The sequence below is a fragment of the Haliotis asinina genome, chromosome 2, assembly GCF_037392515.1.
Source record: "Haliotis asinina isolate JCU_RB_2024 chromosome 2, JCU_Hal_asi_v2, whole genome shotgun sequence".
In the NCBI taxonomy this organism is placed as follows: Eukaryota; Metazoa; Mollusca; class Gastropoda; order Lepetellida; family Haliotidae; genus Haliotis; species Haliotis asinina.
The window spans coordinates 58,806,835-58,827,065 of NC_090281.1; the positions used below are offsets into that span (position 1 = coordinate 58,806,835).

At 37.0% G+C, this 20,231-nt stretch overlaps 2 protein-coding genes across 2 annotated transcripts in view; both read left to right on the forward strand.

The window, feature by feature from the left end:
- LOC137274020 (uncharacterized) overlaps window positions 1–18,364 on the forward strand; it is a 37,416-nt gene extending 19,052 nt beyond the window's left edge. The window contains exons 9-15 of the mRNA XM_067806974.1: window positions 367–609; window positions 1,501–1,563; window positions 5,091–5,321; window positions 8,123–8,224; window positions 10,127–10,333; window positions 11,022–11,202; window positions 15,183–18,364. Of these exons, the coding sequence (XP_067663075.1) occupies window positions 367–609; window positions 1,501–1,563; window positions 5,091–5,321; window positions 8,123–8,224; window positions 10,127–10,333; window positions 11,022–11,202; window positions 15,183–15,369 (1,214 nt within the window). The 3' untranslated portion in view covers window positions 15,370–18,364. The remainder of the gene's footprint in view (window positions 1–366; window positions 610–1,500; window positions 1,564–5,090; window positions 5,322–8,122; window positions 8,225–10,126; window positions 10,334–11,021; window positions 11,203–15,182) is intronic.
- Window positions 1–20,231, forward strand: part of LOC137274016 (protein arginine N-methyltransferase 9-like) — a 164,052-nt gene that overhangs the window by 88,632 nt on the left and 55,189 nt on the right. The window lies entirely within an intron of this gene.

Genomic DNA, 20,231 nt, shown 5'->3' on the forward strand with positions numbered 1-20,231 from the left:
TGAATGTGACTTTCATTTTTGTCTGTTTACTGTCTCCTCATGTCAGGAGACCCATAAAGATGCATGTTTAATGTTTTTTCTGCAATCCATGTTTCTACCAGGATTGAGTGGTCAGACACACTGACTTTGTTTTACACATGTCACCGTATCCCAATTAGGTAGATCAGTGCTCATGATGTTGATCACTGGATTGTCTGTCCCCAGATCTACAAGTCGATACAACAATGTTTACATATTCTCCTTGTTTCAGATTGTTGTATCGCATGATTTATAATGGTGTTAGTACCTACTCCGAAATGTCACACTCATTGAAGTAAAGAAAATGTTTATTTCAAAATCAGAGTGAAACTAAATGTATCTTTTCAGATGACACATCAAAGAATGAGAAGGTGGAAGGGACTGTGAATGTCTCATGCCCATCACTGTCATCCTCTTCATCATCTGGGGTTCCTAGTGCAGGGTCTGAGAGCGAGGGCAGTGAGCCGTTATTGAGTGATGTGGTTGTTGATGGTGGCCCTGATGAGATTTCTGCAACCACCATGTCTGTTGTCAACGAACAACCACCACCTGGCTATGAAAGTGCCATTCAAGAAATACATCTTGGAAATGGTTTGTGACTTTTTCTCATCCAGATGTTAGGAATGGTGCTGACTCAGGGGTTCAAAAATCTCATTGCCCGACTGCAGTGACAAGTCAGTTTTTATTTCAGGCAATCAGATAATGGTATCTTACTTGTCCACAAGGCTACTAGATAATTTCTGCTTACGGTTTCAAACTACAAATAAAATTGGGTTTCATTTCATATGTGCACAAAATGTAGATATATTTCACAAACATAATAACGCAGAGTTATCTTTCTTTGATGTATTTATCATTTCCCAATAAGTAGTTAACGAAACATTAACATCAAATACCATAGTGATGTATTCTTTCATAATTTATTATGACATGTCATAAAGGTCAGGGCAAGAAAATTAGTTACTTTCTTAAAGTCACTTGAGGTTTTTAAAAATATACTTGAACTCCAGTGACTTAACATTCTATGGTTGAATCTTAAAGAATGCATGTTTTATATAAAAGAGTGCATGGTTAATAAAAAATACCATGGCTGATTTAAAGAGTTTGTGTAATGGCTCATTTAAAGAGTGCATGGTTCATTTTAAAGATTCCATTTTTCACTTTAAGAGTGTGTGGGTGAATATGACAGGGCATTTCAAGTATCATCCATTATTCTTTTGGCCAGAAATTCAATTTTTTCATGGACAACAGTGACATAACAATTTGGATCGCTTACGCCCGACAAAATGGTGGGGTAAGCATACATTCGTCAGTCCGAAGGCCTGGATTTGATTTTTCATTCATGGTGTTCCCCACTGATATCGCAGGAATATTGCTAAAAATGGTGTAAAACCTAACTCATTCATTTACTCTGAAGCCCAGTTGTTCCCTGGTATCACTCTGTGATAGTGGACTCTTATATTAATGATGTGTTTGTTCCAGGATGCTGTCAAGTGGAGTTGAAGTACTGCTGTAATGATGACCAGTGGATGCCTCTTTTGCCGTGTAGGTTTGGTAGTTCTTTTGCATACTTCCTTTGTTAAAACAAATCTGTGTGGTAGAGAAAATAACTGGTTTCTTTTAAGTCATCAAGTTATTACCAACACTAGTGAAATTAGTAGTAATGGTCCTCAAGTCACATGACATTATACATGTTGTCTTCAGTTCACATGACTACACATGTTGTCTTCAGGTCACATGACATTAATGTGCTCGGGTCACATGCTACATGTCCTCAGGTCACTTGATATCATACATGTTGCCTTCAGGTCACATTACAATATACATGTTGTCTTCAGGTCACATGATGTCAGGCATGTTGTCCTCAGGTCACATAGCAATACATGTGTTCAGGTAACATGACAACATACATGTTGTCCTCAGGTCACATAACCTACTCATATAATGTTTTCTTCTGTTAAAGGTCACATGCAACCAAAAAATCAAACATAATTTAAACACAGTTATCACTTTGTTCATGATGTATAAAATGCGTTTGTGATTAAGACAAAAACCAAATAAACAACACTATATGCATATAATCACAAATCAAAAGTGCAACATTTTACATTTGGGTTTACCTCCCTCGAAATGAAGCAGCCAAGGTACCGAACCCAGTCAGGGCCGGTGGATGTGCACTCGATGCCTTGTCATTGACCACTGCTTTATTTGCTGATACACTTAGCCAGCTATTTGTTTACGGCTTATTATTCCCCTGGCATGTAATGCAGGGGATATAGTCGACGCCTCGTCTGTCCGTCCGTCTGTCCCCCGTCCGTCCGTAGTCATTTTGTTTCCGGAGCATAACTCAGAAACCGTTCAATATTTTTAGACCAAACTTGATAGATATAAAAATCTCAGCCTATGGTTGTGCCTTTTGCTATTTACAGATTTTTGACATTTATAGTTTTGTTGTTTTTCCATGGAACATTTTGGTGTTAGTCTTATGGTGGGGTGGGCTTCGTTTCCGGAGCACAACTCCAAAACTGTTCAATATTTTTCTGCAAAACTTGGTAGATATATCAGTCAGAAGCTGAAGTGGTGCCGTTTGCTATGTACAGGTTTCAGTGATTTATTATTTTCTCGGTTTCCATGGAAACATTTTGCACTTAGTCTCAAAAGTGAGAGGTGTGTTTCGTTTCTGGAGCAGAACTCTAAAACTTCTAAATATCTGTCAGTAAAACTTGTTGGATATGTGTGGCAGACCCCAATGTGGTGCCTTTTGCTATTTTCAGGTTTTTGTGATGTATCATTTTCTGGGTTTCCATGGAAGTGTTTTTGACTTACTCTCAAAATGGAGGGATGGACTTCGCGTTTCCGGAGCAGAACTCAAAAAACATTCAATGTTTTTCTGCAAAACTTGGTAGATATATCAATCGGAACCTAAAGTGGTGCCTTTTGCTATTTACAGGTTTTTTGTGATGTATCATTTTCTTGGTTTCCATGGAAACATTTTGCACTTAGTCTCAAAAGTGAGAGGTGTGTTTCGTTTCTGGAGCAGAACTCTAAAACTTCTAAATATCTGTCAGTAAAACTTGTTGGATATGTGTGGCAGACCCCAATGTGGTGCCTTTTGCTATTTTCAGGTTTTTGTGATGTATCATTTTCTGGGTTTCCATGGAAGTGTTTTTGACTTACTCTCAAAATAGAGGGATGGACTTCGCGTTTCCGGAGCAGAACTCAAAAAACATTCAATGTTTTTCTGCAAAACTTGGTAGATATGTGTGGCAGACCCCAATGTGGTGCCTTTTGCTGTTTACAGGTTTTTTGTGATTTATCATTTTCTTGGTTTCCATGGAAACATTTTGCACTTAGTCTCAAAAGTGAGAGGTGTGTTTCGTTTCTGGAGCAGAACTCTAAAACTTCTAAATATCTGTCAGTAAAACTTGTTGGATATGTGTGGCAGACCCCAATGTGGTGCCTTTTGCTATTTACAGGTTTTTGTGATGTATCATTTTCTGGGTTTCCATGGAAACGTTTTTGACTTACTCTCAAAAGTGAGAGGTGTGTTTCGTTTCCAGAGCAGAACTCTAAAACTTCTAAATATCTGTCAGTAAAACTTGGTAGATATGTGTGGCAGACCCCAATGTGGTGCCTTTTGCTGTTTACAGGTTTTTGTGATGTATCATTTTCTGGGTTTCCATGGAAACGTTTTTGACTTACTCTCAAAAGTGAGAGGTGTGTTTCGTTTCCAGAGCAGAACTCAAAAACTTCTAAATATCTGTCAGTAAAACTTGGTAGATATTTGTGGCAGACCCCAATGTGGTGCCTTTTGCTATTTACAGGTTTTAGTGATGTATTATTTTCTTGGTTTCCATGGAAACGTTTCAATACTTAGTCTCAAAATGGAGGGATGGGCTTCGTTCCCAGAGCACAGCGTGAAAACCATTTCATATCTTTCAACAGATCTTGGCAGATATATGAGACAGATCTTGAAATTGTGACTTTGCTGATTACAGATATATGCCATTTATAATTGTCATGAATTCCATGGAAACAGTTCAAACTTAAAGGTCACATGCAATCAAAAAATCAAACAAAATTAAAACACATTTATCACTTATTCATGACATATAATATACATTGCTGCTTGTAATAAAACAAACAAACAAAATTATATAAGCGTACAATCGCAATTCAAAAGTGCAACATTTTGTACTTGGGCTTACTTCCCCCGAAACGAAGCCCTCGGGAGGCCGAACCCAGTCATAGTGGGTGGATGTGCACCCAAGTGTAACAACGGCTTCCGATTGGCTGATTCATTTGCTGATATACTGAGGGTTCATTGTGTGTACAGAAAGATGATCTGTTTGATGGGCATTTTAGAATTATAGCCAGTCACAAGAAAGTAAGATTCTTTATGGATAACAACTCTTTTGTGTGTACTTGATGCGTCGTTTTCAGTGTGGATTCATATACTGTTGTCAAACAAAATCATATACACGAAAAGAAGCCGTTATCCATAAAGAATGTATATAGAGATGTTGGGTTTGGAAAATAAATGTTCTCTGAATTTGCGCTCGATCCAATCACAAATCATGTCAGTAGAGATGGTAAACTACTGCGTGGCTGGAATCTGCCATTCGTCCAAGTACAAAGCAGGACTTGAAATTGACAAGAGTTTGCACAAGAAGTTTCCGTCAGATCCAGTCATCCGAAAACAATGAATGTAGTTTGTTTACAACCCACAGACATAAAAACATGTCATGTGTATCACACGTGCCTGCATGTGACCTTTAATCTAAGAAAACAACGAGTAAGTGTCAGATGATTTGTCCTTTCAAACATGACCTTTAATATACTGGTATAATTACACATTGATGTAAGTATCCATATTTGTTGTCAGTGTTTCATTGTTAGCCCCAGGAACTCTGATTAATACTGAGATGTATACTAAGGGAAAAATTGTCCATGTTTCTTCATAAGTTGTTTGATGCAAAACTCGTGAATAAACCTGGGGAAAAGTTGCTTTAATGTCATCCTTTTTTTGTTACTCTTAGTATATTTTCATTTGTATTTGGTACATGTTTCAGATGACACACTTTATGTTGCTGAGGAAACAGAGGTGATCATACAGGCTTATTGCTTGGGGGGCCATAACATATACATGCTGAAATGTGGACCTCCATTTAGGCAGTATGAGGATCTAGGGAACAAGATGAAGGTGACCATCAAAGAGGGGGATGCTGGAAGCTTCTTGTTGTGGACTAAGTGCAGCCAACAGAATGACCTGGTCGTTGTTTTGGTCAACATACAACTGACTGGTAAGGCTTAACAGAGGCGTTAACCCTCAGGCAGCAGGTTTAGCGTATGGGTATTTTCTTGCACAGAATACGATCTGACGAAATAAGTAGTTTTGTACAGTCTATGTGGAAATGAACTCCCTTGATGAATAGCGTCACTGTGTATTTTATCCTTTCTTTTAATATAAAGCAGGTGGCTGTAGTCACCATTGTCACCACTGGTGTAATGATATATCAGACCTGCCTACCTGGCGTATTTTGGCGTATTTTGTTCGATTTTGTATAATTAAATACAATTCTACGCCCACATAGCTGATTGTATGCCAGTCGAGTTATATTCGTCACAAAATAGTTTCATTTCCACACTGTGGTTCAATTTTTAGTATAAACCATCATTGAGAAGGTCCTCGTTCTTCCAATATTGTTTATCAGTACTATCATCATGCAAATCCGAGTTTTACCGATATGTTCCGACTGCTTACGAACATCAACAGCATGGTTGATCAAGCCATTGACAAAACCCCCGCTTTCGAAAATCCAAATATTATCCTTCGTTCAGAAGTTTATTTAGAAATACACTTTCATCCCCAGGTCAACTAAAGGAGCCAAGTATGTGTATTGTACACATTGCCATGCAGATATTAATATTGCGCATTCAGGAGACATGCTTGGAGGAGCCTGATTATATTCCTTATGAGATTGTACACTTTTACACCTCAAAATAAGTAGCCAGCATGAATACACTTTGAAGGCAAATAGGGTAGGCAGGTCTGATATGTTGAGGCCATGAAACAATATCGTACATATCCTGATAACATGGGTGCGATATGATTCATATGTCATTTCAATACTTTCAATTTAGAAATTCATACATTCTCTTCCTTTTTGAAGATGAATCACACTCCTGAATCATTTGTTTTAAAGTACGGAAGTGAAAAAATAGTGTTGTAAGGGAGAAATATAGAAACTTGAGGGCAGTATGTCAATTCTGCTATGAAGAGCCAATCAGATGAATGGGAATCTGCATGAACTGATTCATAAACAGATTCTGTTGTTCAAATTTTCACATCAGTATGACTTGTGTGTTATGTGCTTATCTTGAGATTCACCTGGCAATACAATAGATATGCATATCATGGCCTAAGGGGCAAGACGATATATCCCGATACCAGTTTAATGAGGCAAGTCAAAATATTTCATGAACGTATTAGCAAGGAACTTATGAGACAAGAATCATTGTAACAGATACAACGATGGTGATATGATGCACATCTCGATGCTTTACTATTTCTAAAAACAGAACACATATGATAGATAAAATGACTGAAGCTTTAAAATAATAGTAGTGGTGGGTATTTGTAGCTGCGCCTGTATCCGTGCATTCAATGCTCGCTCAAGGTACTACAAAGAAGGTGAGTGTATATTTAACATATACATGACGTTACTAATAGTTAGAATTGAAAAAGGAAGAAAGCTCTAAGAGAAGGCTATGGAGACGTAATGGGTTTTCAGAAGGGACTTGAAAGAGTTCAGTGATTCAGCACATTTGATATCAGCTTTCAGTGAATTCCAAACCAATGCAACGTTGTAGGTAAAGGTCCTCTGACCATAGGAGACAAGTCTGACTTTGGGGACTGCAAGTAAATGCTGATTCTGGGATCTGAGACATCTTTCAGGGGTGTACAGATAAGTACTCTGGAGCTTGACAGTGGAGACATTTATATACAAGACACAATATTTTATTTTGAAGTTCATGCGGTACTTAACAGGAAGCCAATGTAGGAAAATAAGTAGTGAGTGATGAGTGTTACATTCACACTCACATGTAAAATGCTGTTCATCTTTTAAAGTTTCAGCATTTAATGCTTAGGATTAGCTGATTCAGTACACCTTGATCTTTAGCTTGATCTATACAGAATAAAGATTAGGGGATATTAGATTAACAAGATGCAAATAATGAAGCCAAGGAGGAAACAGATGATGAAGAGAAGGGAAAATATGACAATTTATTCCATTCTTTTGGACATGAATAATCTGTATGGATGATATATTTCTTTTTCTCATATTCATTGCTTTGACTAGTGGTATACTTGCAAAATGGCATGCCCCCTACTTTATTTTAATGGTGTATATCAATTTAAAACAGAAGTTTCCCTTGGGAATTCCCGAATTATCTTCTCTTTGTTCACTTCCTTAACAAAGCTAAGATATTATTCATAGGTGGTAATAAATGGTGTTATTTGCGAAATAACTAAGATGTATTTCAGTTACTTGAAGACAAGTATTTTACAGTTCACCAAGTTTGAAAAATGAAACCCCTTTGTTCATGTAACAAAGATAGTAGACACCCCCCTCGTTGACAATGGATAAGCTTCTCATTAATATCTTCAGTGTCACATCAACAAAAACATGTCGTTGATTGATTCCTGCACTCTATATTGCACAAGTTTCTGCTTTTCAGTTAAACATGAAATACCGAATCTGTCCTTGGCATGTTTATCTGCTAACTCAATGGCGGACACCATATTGGATCTAAGTTGATGTAACTCATGATCGGATTGGATAGAAAGAAGGGAGATAATGTGTGTTACGATTTTTGGTCGCTGGGGGATTTTACAAGAAACACTAAATATGGTCGCATAAGGTAGGAAGATATGACAGGAGTAACCTCTGTAGGAAAAAAATGGTTGTGGTAGTGTTGTACTTTATGACACATTGTGCTACAGTGTTGTATTTTGTGACACTTTGTGGTAGAGAATTGTATTTTCTAACTTGAAATATGATTCTTCTGGTAGAGTTTTTTTTGTCTTCTCTACTTTCAGATGTTCCAGGCAATGTGGAACACACAAATGTGAAACAACCAGTTGGGGCTGAAGACCATCTGGGGTCCCTGGCCCACACAGTGGAAGAAGCACCTGTTGATGGTATACAATCCGATGTAGTTTACACTGTGCACTAGCATTATATGAGCTTACGGCAGTCTCATGGACACGTTTGTTTGTCATATGACTTCAGTTTATACATAATCTTGTGCTTTCACTCACTCCCTGGAACTAGATCAAGAGATCACCATCCTGCCTTTCCACAAGGGGATCATAGTATTAGGGACGTTAGTCATTGCAGTCTTTAGGATAGACATATGACTGTTTTAGATCGGCTGTCGTTAGTAAAGAAATAATTCATATTCATCTAGTTCTTGGTGTTTTGCTCAGTTATCTACAATTCTTTAGTTCCTGCACCAGATCGTTAGATGTACATATGCTTAAAGAGAACAGTTCTAGTAATTATTCCCTGCCACGTGTTAAGCAAAAAGCGGAGGTTATAGTATTACGTTCCGTCCATCTGTACATACGAATTGGAATATTTTAAGAACTGCTGACTATATGCTTTTCATATATGGTATCTAGGTTCATCTCAATGTAAGAAAGGTCCCAATCAGGTTTGGTGACCTTGACCTTGATTTCAAGATCACTAGGGGAGTTTAAGATATTAAACCGTGTCAGCAAGATATCTCAAGAACCTTTCCCTGATTTTCATTATATTCAACACCAAAGCTTTATCAAGGGAAGAGCACAGGGCACAATTCATTTTGGTAACCTTCACATCAGGTTATGGCGATGAATGTTTCAGCATGTTAATGTTGTCAGCAAGATATCTTAAGAACCGCTTGGTGGATTTTCTTCATAGGCTTTCAAGACTTCCCTTTAATTTTTTTCAAAAAGTAGTTTCTTTATTTCTATTGTGCATTTTTCGGACACTATGACTTTCGTGTCAAGGTGAAAGTGAGTCTTGAACATATTTGCGCGTTTGAACAACATTAGAGCAAGATATCAAGAGAGATTGACTGGTCATGTTTTCGTCGACTTTAACTTCATCTTAAATTACAACCTTCTCTTTAATTTCTTTTTATTCCCCCATCATGTATTGCGGGGGAGATATAGTCGTCCCTTGGTCTGTCTATCCATCCGTCCATAACCATTTTGTTTCTCTAATCATTTTGTTTAAAAAAGTGTTCAATATTTTTAGACCAAAATTGGCACACATAACAAACTGAGGCTAAGGTTGTGCCTTTTGCTATTTATAAAGTTTGGACATTTTTATTTTTCTTGGTTTCCATGGAAACATTGTGGACTAAGTCTAATGGGAGGGGTGGGCTTAGTTTCTGGAGCATAACTCAAAAACCATTCAATATTATTTTGCAAATCATGGTAGATATATCAATCAGAACCAGAAGTGCTGCCATTTGCTATTTACAGGCTCTTGTAATCTATTATTTTCTCGGTTTCCATGGAAATGATTCAGACTTCGTGCCAAAAGTGAGGGGTGACCTTCGTTTCTGAGGCACAGCTTGAAAACCTCTTCATAATTATTTCAGCAAAACTTGCAGATAATGTGAGGCAGACGCTAAAGTGGTGCCTTTTGCTATTTGTGTTTTTTTTTTGTCATTTTTGTTTTTCCCAGTTTCCATGGAAACGATTCAGACTTAGTCTCAAAAGGGAGGAATGGGCTTCATTTCTGGAGCACAACTCTAAAACCATTTGCTATCTTTCAGAAGACCTTGGAAGATATATGAGACAGATCTTGAATTTATACCTTTTGCTGTTTACAGATATATGGCGTTTCTATGTTTTTTATGATTTCCATGGAAAGGAATCGAACTTAGTGTGAAAAAACAGTATGCAATTGTCAGATGATTTGTCATAACAAATATGTGGGTTCAGGGGGATATGTCAACTTCTCATGACTCTTGATTTGATCATATTTATTGGGCTATTATGTCACCTTAGTGACAATGCTTGTTATGCACCTCTTGTGTTTCATGCCAGCTGTCAGTGGACCATCAGAGCCCTTGAAAGCAGAAATATTCTCACTCCCGAGCAACCCATGTCTGCTGACATCCAGCCTGAATGATGCTGAAGATGAGGCTGTAGGGGGTGGAGCCAGAGCTGGGGATGGCGCGCGACCTAAAACTTCTCTCCGTCCTGCTAGATCAACAACCTCCCTTGCAAGTCGGAATTCATGTCAAAATGATGGTAAGATTTAAAGAATTACAGAAAATCTCCTTTTGTGAACTTTAAGCATGCCCTCACCTGTTTTTGACTTCTTTGAGGAATGTTACAATTTGAACTGTTGTCATATTGCTAGTTTTTCTCTTGTTTTGCATTCATGGTTAACATGATACTTCAGACTTGGATACATTTTATTTGAGATGAAAATAGAAGGGGATGTTTTGATCCAACTGAGGAACTGACAAAAGATATACTTTAGATATAAGATTAATATGATATTTACTGTTGAAATCAACTGGGATGCAACTGGCAGCCAAAACCTTGCCATGAAGGTTTGAAACCAGGTATCGACACAATATATTGGAAGTTTACAATAAAAAGATCAGTTTTACGATCGTATTCACAACTTGGGCCATGAAAATAATTCAGTCATGGGATATTCCTCAGAAAATCCTCAGACAGTTCAAAAGAAAATCGCCAGGATTTCTTGGAGAATGCCTGCAAAACTGCCTGTAGAGATTTACTTGTAAAAGGGAGAACCTGGCTAGACAATAGAGAGACCTCACTGGAGGTGTATAAATAGAAATATCAGGATTCAGCAAATATGTGGGGCTTCTGAACAGATACCATTTAAAAAAATCAATAGAAGTTGTCAGTTGAAGTGACGTCATTGTTTTTATGGCTTTCTCTTATACTACTGAATTATTTTCAGAGGAATCTCAGAGTTGCGGGCTTCTCATAGGAGAACTGAGGAAAAGGAGGCATTTGAGGGAGAAGTGGAGAGATCTTGTACTGTATCTACAGCCTATAGACAGTCGGCCGATCAGTATGACTATTGGTGGAGCTGCCATGGATATACTAGGATTCTCAATTGAGAAGGTTGATTATCTCACGTAAGTTGTTTTCATTTTGTAAAATGTGTAATATTCAACCAAAAGGAGCAAGATTAGAGACATAAACTTTCTCCCTGGATTATGGTTACCGTACACTTACAGAAAAAATGGAAAAGAAAAACACATGTGAAAGATTTCTGGTTAGTCATTCTCTTTTAAAAAAAACTTGTGGTTAATTAATATCAAGCGCTTAAAAGCGCTAAAAATCCGTCTTCTTCTCTCTCGCCCGCAAACGAAACAGACAGACAGGGTACGTAACTCTGTCACCAGAGCCCTGCAGTGACATCATAGAAGGAACGATTTTCAGTTTGTTGTATCGAAAATGTGTAAGAACCTCGTCATTTTGCTGATTTCTCAACGTCACCAAAGACATGCCGAATTGTTGTGTTGCCGTCAATTGCTCCTTGGGGTCGGATGATGGTGTCACTATGCACAGATTTCCATCAGACACCGTAGGTTGTGCTTGAATTGGTTGTTTGTGTGTGCGAAGTGAGGGTTGTGGAAGCCTGTCGTATATACTAAATCGGATGGTTCGCCCCTACCATGCTTCCAGGATAGAAAATGGAGTTCAAGTTTCATCGAGTTTATGAAATAAAGACTGCTTACTACACATTGTTGACCAAACGGATTTTGCATGAATATAACGCTTTCTTCCTCGGACACAAGGTTGTGGTCGAAATGCCAATATTATCGTAAGTAATATTATATCGACCCCTGCCTCGCTTCCAAGAGTGAAATTGTTATATGATATGCAATGTCATGTAAAATCCTAATGTCCATCAATAAAATACATATTTTACTACCAGTGAATAGTAATTTTTATTTTGTAAGTCAGTGAAAAGAAACTTAAATAGCATTTATCTTCAGACAGGGCGCCCCGCCATTTTTGAAAACGGTGAAGTCACGGGCTAAAAGTTCGTTAGAATTATTGAGATTATGGTTTGTTTTCATCAAGTTAGAAAATCCAAACTACTTTTACTAGTAGTTAAATGTGTATTTGAATCCTGGCCAAAAGGATTTTGCATGACACAACTTGTAACATAAGGACTTCTTCCATGGAATCAAGGTGGGGGTTGAAGTGACATTAATACTGCAAGTAATATTATATTGCCCTCCACCTCGCTTCCAAGAGTGAAATTGCTAAGTTATAAGCTATGTCGTGCAAAATCCTATTGTCCATCAATAAAACACATATTTTACTACCTGTAGAAAGTAATTTTGATTTTTTAAGTCGGTGAAAACAAACTTAATTAGCATTCATTCTCAGACAGGGTGCCACCATTTTTTAAATTCGTGAAGTCATGGACTAAAGTCCATTTGAATTAATGAGATTATGGTTTGTTTCCATCAAGTTAGAAAATCAAAACTACTTTCTACTAGTAGTTAAATACGTATTTGAATCATGACCAAAAGGAGTTTGCATGACACAACTTGTAAGCGATCTGAGAATGTATAACAGGAATGTAATATCTAGACATTTTATAGTTTGCCTATATGAATAAAATTCGCACGCACAGCCTTGTGTATGTCGTCTGTATCATTACAACTTCAAGATGTAACCAATGATTCTGTTGAAAGCTACGACAACTTAATAAAAACAAAATGCAAATGTGAAAATTAAAACAAATTGAAGTTATAGGAGCAATGCCAGGCTCTTACCTAGTTCGAGGAATGAATCCATCAATGTCCACAAAAACAAGTGATATATAATTCATCTGCAGATTTCCAAAGTGATGTGTCTTTCAACAATCTAATATACGAAATGTATCATGTCAGGTTTTTCACATTGCTGTATAGTCTCATTGGTCTCCCAAGATAGCACACCTGGCAACTAATTGCATAATGTGCATCATTCTTTTGAAAAAGTAATTTAGTTAGCCAATAATGAGCAATCAGTCAATGTATTGGCAGTTAATCCTTTGAAAGAAGGGTGTTGTTTTTACATAGACACATACACGACAGAGTGTATTCAGTATATATTAGTAAATGTACATACATAAACACTGCCTTTTGACAAATCCCCAATGAAATCTGCATAAAAGTAATTAATCAATCAGCATGGTATCGGTTAATCCTTTGATCGATCCAGACACAAGGAATGCCAAATGGGGGCCTTTGTCGGGTAATCTAAGTGGCGTTACCACTAATAATACTTGTTATAAGTTCATTAACTGAGCATCAAGTGAATGATGACAAATAACGTGTAGGTTTATACCACCTAACACAGATTACAACCTAGCGACACCAAGTGATTTTGACAAAATCATCTATGAAAACAAGGGTTGTAACTCAGAAACTAGGCAAAGCAGGAGACAAAACTAAATGATAGTAGATTGTGAGAACATAGACTTTTCAGTTTTCACAACAGCTGTCTCGACTTCAGGTTTGTACAAACCTGTAACAAAATAGTTTACTCCTTGAAATGTAGATGAATTCTGCACAGACCCTCATATCTATACCTACTTTTACGTCACGGCGCTGCGCCGCTCTGATTGTTTGAAATTTCGTTTGCGGACGAGAATTATGCACTGTTGTTAAAAAGGTTGATTTAAGGTAATTAAAGATTGAATTGAGCAGTTTTTCATGACGGAGTTTCATTTATAACGATGTCAGTTAGTGATTTATGCATTTGCACCCCCTGAAGTATATGTGATCTTTAAACTGAAATTGGTGCTGGTGCTCTTTTCTGGAGCTGAACTCTAAAACCGTTCAATATTTCTTCACCAAACTTGGCACATAGATAGATCTGGTGCTGTACTGGTGCCTTTTGGTAGTTTTGGATTTCTTGATTAAATATTTTTGGTGCTTCCATTGCAACAAGTTTTACTTCGACTGAAATTAGTGGTAGTTCTAGCAGAAGTTTCCTGTTGCTCAACCAAACTTGGTACATGGCTTGGTCTGGTTGTGTATTGGTGGCTTTTGGTAGTTCTGGATTTCTGAATAAAGTATTTTGGCATTTCCATGGCAACAAGTTTGACCGAGACTGAAATTTCTGGTTGTGGTCCTTTCAGGAGCAGAACTTTAAAAACCTTTCATTACTCTCCTTCCACTTTTTTATATACTCACCAAAACATTTGGCATAATCATAACTTTACAGACATATTCTCAAAAGATTGCCATTGTCCGGGATATTGATGACTTTGTCTTCTTGTATTCATGTAGTATCCCCAATTTATAGGGATTATCTCATCATCATTATGTCATTGTAGCTGATTGTGGTGCCATTTACAAAGGGGTCCAGTGTAACACACACCCTCAGAGGCACCATGGAAACATGTTGGGCTTAGTCTAGTGGGAGGTGTGGGCTTCGTTTCCAGAGCAGAACTGAAAAAATGTTCAATATTTTTCTGCAAAACTTGGTAGATATATCAGTCAGAACCTTAAGTGGTGCATTTTGCTATTTACATGGTTTTGTGATGTGTTATTTTCTCAGTTTCCATGGAAACGATTTAGACTTAGTCTCAAAAGGGAGGGGTGTCTTTCGTTTCTGGAGCATTATTCAAAAACTTCATAATATTTTTCAGTAAAACTTGGCACATATGTGAGGCAGACCCCAGAGTGGTGTCTTTTGCTATTTCCTTTTTTTTCTGTCATTTTTGTTTTTCCCAGTTTCCATGAAAACGATTCCGACTTAGTCTCAATAACGAGGCATAAACTCCGTTTCCTGAGAACAACTCTAAAACCATTTGATATCTTTCAACAGAATTATGTATGAAATATATGAGGTAGATCTTGAAGTGGTGCCTTTTGCTGTTTACAGATATTTAGCATTTATATTTTTCATGATTTCAATGAAAATGATTCGAACATAGTGTGAAATGCATCATGTGGCTGTCAGATGTTCATTCAAATATGTAGGGCCAGAAGGGATATGTCATCTTCCGATGACTCTTGTTATAATGGTTGAAGCACTTCCTTTCTTGTTCATCACAGGTTTGTTTCACTGATAGAGTTATTTCCCTTTGTTTGATGTTCTTTAGCTGGGCAAAGAGAACAGACCTACGTGAGAGCCCCGCCGAGGTCATCCTGACCTGTATGATCCAGGAGGGTAAGACTGCATGTCACCTTGTGCGGTACTTCTCTGATTCCAACCACCACAGACAAGATGTCATTAGGCTACTGCAGGCAGCTCATGAAGACTGCCATGTTTGTTGTAGGTATAAATAACAGCATACATTAGCTATGCTGTATAAACAATTCTTTGGTCTTGCAGTATAGTTTAGATCAATTATCTTCGCTGACACAAAAACAAACCTAAATTATTAAAGATTAAGGGCTGTTCTGTCTCTTGTACCTGGTGTTATCATAGTTTCTGTGTATAAACTTTGAAATCCAATCACTTATCCCCCACCCAAAAAGAAACTTTATATAGATATATGAATGAATGAAAAATACATTCATGCACACACACACACTATTTTAGTGTCTGTATCACTATATGCATATACGCACATACAAAAATATTTGTGTGTGTGCATGTTTGTGGGTGCATGTGTTTTTTAAAAAAATACTTTGAAATAAGTTTAGCAATATATAACTGAGTTTAGCAATATATAACATGCATGATTACGAGTACTCTCATCAAAAGTTGAGTAGTAGATTCATGTTCAACAATTATATACACTTGCCAGAAGCACCCAATTTCGTTTGCTCTCGTGAGTGTATATTTCTAATGTTACCACGTGCTGACTGTTTTGACAGCATGAGTGCGTCTTGCCTTGTCATGCTAACACATGTTGCAGAAATACATGTATTTTGAACACGAATGCCAGAAAGCACGAACTACCAGCGACTTCATCTTCTTTTTCATATATTGTTTCTGTACATGTCAACTGTGTTTTTAGCACACTTCTTATTCTATCTTCACCATTAACAGGGCATGAACATGGAGTACATGCATGATGTTATTGTTTTGAAATCATGATAAATATATATTCTCATATTGAAGGTACAAAGAACGTAGCTGACAAAATCGTGCTATCTAATGTGAAGTTTGACGGCAACAGATTCAAATACAAGTGTGTTTGTCGACATACTGGTCCAACTGAATATTTTTCTGATCATCTTGCGAGCTTGTTGTGGTGATTTTAAGTGCCCTTCCAACAATTTTAGGAAATGTAATAATATATTGCTGAGAGTTTTAAAACAATAACCTTATATCTGTATAACTAATCAATGTTAATCTTTAACACTGGACATGTATTTCACTTCTCTGGGAATATTTTAGAGTGACTTTTTGGGGTCAGTCATATATTTTTCAGCAAATTCAGTTAAAATTCCATTTGGGGTATGACCTCAAGGAATATTTTAGAGTGACTTTTTGGGGTCAGTCATATATTTTTCAGCAAATTCAGTTAAAATTCCACTTGGGGTATGACCTCAAGGTTACACGAATGCTTAGTTTTAGAAATATCTTAGTGTCATTTTGTAGTTTGGGGTTTAATATAGCTTGTTTTTATCAAAATAGATTTCATTTATATATTCAATAGAACAATTCCCATTTGTTATTATTAAACCCAATTTAGAAATATAATTGGACATTTATGGTGAACTTCTGGTAATAATTCTGTCAGAATATGTCTTTAAGAAATATGTTTCTCTCCTTTCTAAGTTGTGTCAAGGAGGTTTATTCTTTGGAATAAATAAGCAAAAACAAAAACAGCAATACACGTATGATTACACCAGTGATATTAAGTACCATTAGAATCTAACAGGCATCCAGTTTGAAGTAGTTCTCATGTTCCTATGTCAATATGAAATCCTCCAAGTTGGGCATGAGTCGCTATTTGGCTTGTCTCGGAATAACACGAGTTGGTAGTGAATGTCGATCACCAGCAACTAAAGGGAGATAACCATGCTAGGTAATGGGAGGACACGAGGACACTACAGTTGGCTGCCTGCGTGGATCCCAACTTGTACTTCATCACATTAGTGGCTGGGAGTGTAGCAATTTTTGCCACATTGATGTAATTTAAAGAATGTATATTGTTTCAAGTAATTATCATCAATTGATGTATTTTCAGACATTTCCATGGTTAGATTGCAGTTCAGGTTCATGGGTTCAGATGTTTGGTTTTTATACACCACTACACTTAACGTGCCTTCAGTAAATATGTTTATGAATGGTCTATTGTTGTGGCAAATTATGTGAAAAAATTGCAGTTTTTGTTAATTTCTTGTAATATTAAATCATTTTGACACTATTTGTAGGTCGTTTTATATGGGGGTTGGTGGGGTAGCCTTATGGTTTAATCATCCGCCCGCCACACTGAAAACCCAGGTTCGATTCCCAACATGGGTACAATGTTTGAAACCCATTTCTGGTGTTCCCCGCTGTGATATTGCTGAAATATTGCTAAACGCAACATAAAACCATGCTTATTCAATCACTTTATATAGGTATAAGAAAATAGTCTGTCATTTATGTGATTCTAATCTAATGTGTCACACTAAGTACATGAAATGTAAAAAACATTGAAAGTTTGTTAGTATTGACAGTAGGATTTAGATTATCACTATGTTTGCTGTTTGTACTGGTCATGTGATCAACTGGTATGCAATGTATATATTTTATATGTTGTGAATTTTAGTGAAATGAACTCAGGAGCAAATAGATGAATTATTTTTAGCTGTGTTGTCGCACCACAAAATACACTACACCATTTCTCACAAGTTTACCATTCATGTGAACTGACCCCCAATTTTTTTTTTTTTTTTCGTGGAAAGGTTATGATTTATTTTGATTGATCTGGTTATGAACTCTCAAGCAGATGTCAAGTTTCAAGACCACTTGACCAGGGCCATTTTTAATGACAGCGAATTCACTGAATTTATTGGAAACAATATAAAAGTACTGAATGAATTTTTTAATCAAGTCAATGAAATAGGTTAAAAATGTAAGTCAGAGTATACGTTGATTACTTTATCTAACCAAACTGTGTCCATATGCTGTAGATATATTGTGCTCATGCTTTGTATACGTTTTCCAATTCCTTTAGTATGATATGTCATACTGTCTCAGTTTGTCCTGGAAATGCCGGCAAGTTACGGTTGCTGAACTGATCTGCTGTTGTTACAAAAGCATGCGGGTCCTATCAAATTGGAAAGTACAATTTACACAGTTTTGGGTGGTACCTGTATTACTCAGAAAAATGAAAGAAAATGAGATGTGTCAATTGAAAGACATTTTGTTTATGTAAAACAAGCAATGGACATATGTCATTCAACCCTCACACAGTAAGGAGATACCCTCCATAATCCCCCATTATCTTCCAATCAGGCTGCTTCACAGGCTTGCCTACCTGAAACATTAGGTGCCGGCATTCTGGAAGGATGCCACTGACTGGTGTATGCAGTTGCAGTTTTCTACTGCTGTAGGTCCTATGAACTTTTGTTAAGTGGAGGCACCAATATTTGTTATCGGCTTCTTGGATTTCTAGATTAGATTGAGATGGCATAAGCTCTTTGTGCATGATCGTTCATATGACTGACATTTCAATTTTTACTTGTTTTTTAAATTTCTAGCATATGTCAGATGCAATACTATTTTCAGCAGGATAATCATTCAGTTTAATGCCTGACTGCTTGTTAAATCCTAGTTAATATCAATTTTGTCATGGTTATTCAGCTTTACATTTATGATACCCATGAAGATCTGGGGTAGAATAGGTCTTTAGCAACCCATACTTGCCTTTAAAAGCCGGCTATGTTTGTCATAAGAGGCGACTGACGGGATCGGGTGGCCAGGCTCGCTGACTTGATTGACACGTCATTGGTTCCCATTTGTGCAGACTGATGGTCATGCTGTTGATCATCAGATTGTCGTGTCCAGACTTGATTATTTCCAGACTGCCTCCATATAGCTGGAATATGACTGAGTGTGGCGTAAAACTAAACTCACTCACTCACTGCATTTATGACATGTAGCATATGAAGTATCTCAAAGGAGTGTCCATTGCTATCAGCTGTATCAACATGAGGTTAAATCAAATGTAGTATTGACATTTTTAATCAAAATATATGTGTAAAATTCTACTTAACATCCAAAATCTGCTACTAAATAAAATGATGCTCACTTGGACCATTAGAAATTATTTTGTTAGTATCAATGATAACGTAAAAGTACTGTATTGAATACATATTGTATTGCACCAGTATCATTGGAATTCATATCAAATTGCAGCCTCATTGTAACTTCACACCTGGACTTAGTACCAGAGGTTTGGCCGTTCTCATGAACGAAATCTCTGGGGTATATGAGGCTATCATGAATAAAGTCTCTGGGGTATATGGAGTTGTCATGAATAAAGTCTCTGGGGTATATGGAGTTGTCATGAATAAAGTCTCAGGGGCATATGGGGTTGTCATGAAGAAAGTCTCTAGTGTAAATATGGAGAAGTCTAAGGTCCAGGTGTGTAACAGATTGTCTGACTGTGGTGGAAATTGCCCAGTCATTGGGCTGTGCATGACACCATGTTTATGTGTTGTTCTAAGGTTCTGTTCTTCACAGATGTGTTGTGTGAATTCTGTTAAGACTGTTCTCATGTGATACTGTTGTAGTATTTAGGAATCTGACTAGCTATTCTCGAAACATTCGTAGCCCTGTGAACTTCTTAAGCCCATTCTTAACACATTAGAAGTTACAAATGTTTCAAGAATAAGGGCTCAGATTCTTTCTGTGGTTACGTAATCAACTCCCTCAATGTTAGACTGCAGTCAATAATACAATTATCGGACCAATCTGTAGATAATAAATCTCCACCAGTATCCTGAAAATTATCACGTGATTGACTGCAGTATGAAGTTAAAAACAAAAACGTCTCCTCATATGTCTATGTTGTCAAGCTATTGATGATTTCTTGAAAACCTGTTTAAGTATGAAATCCATTCAGAAAATGTTTTCAATAGTATTTTATTGTTAGGTGTCATAAAGGTTCATTTGTATACATGAAGGATATTTAGGTTTATACATTGGACGATTCCTGATTTCTTAGTCGGATCATGGAATGTTTTCAGTGAGATATGGTTTG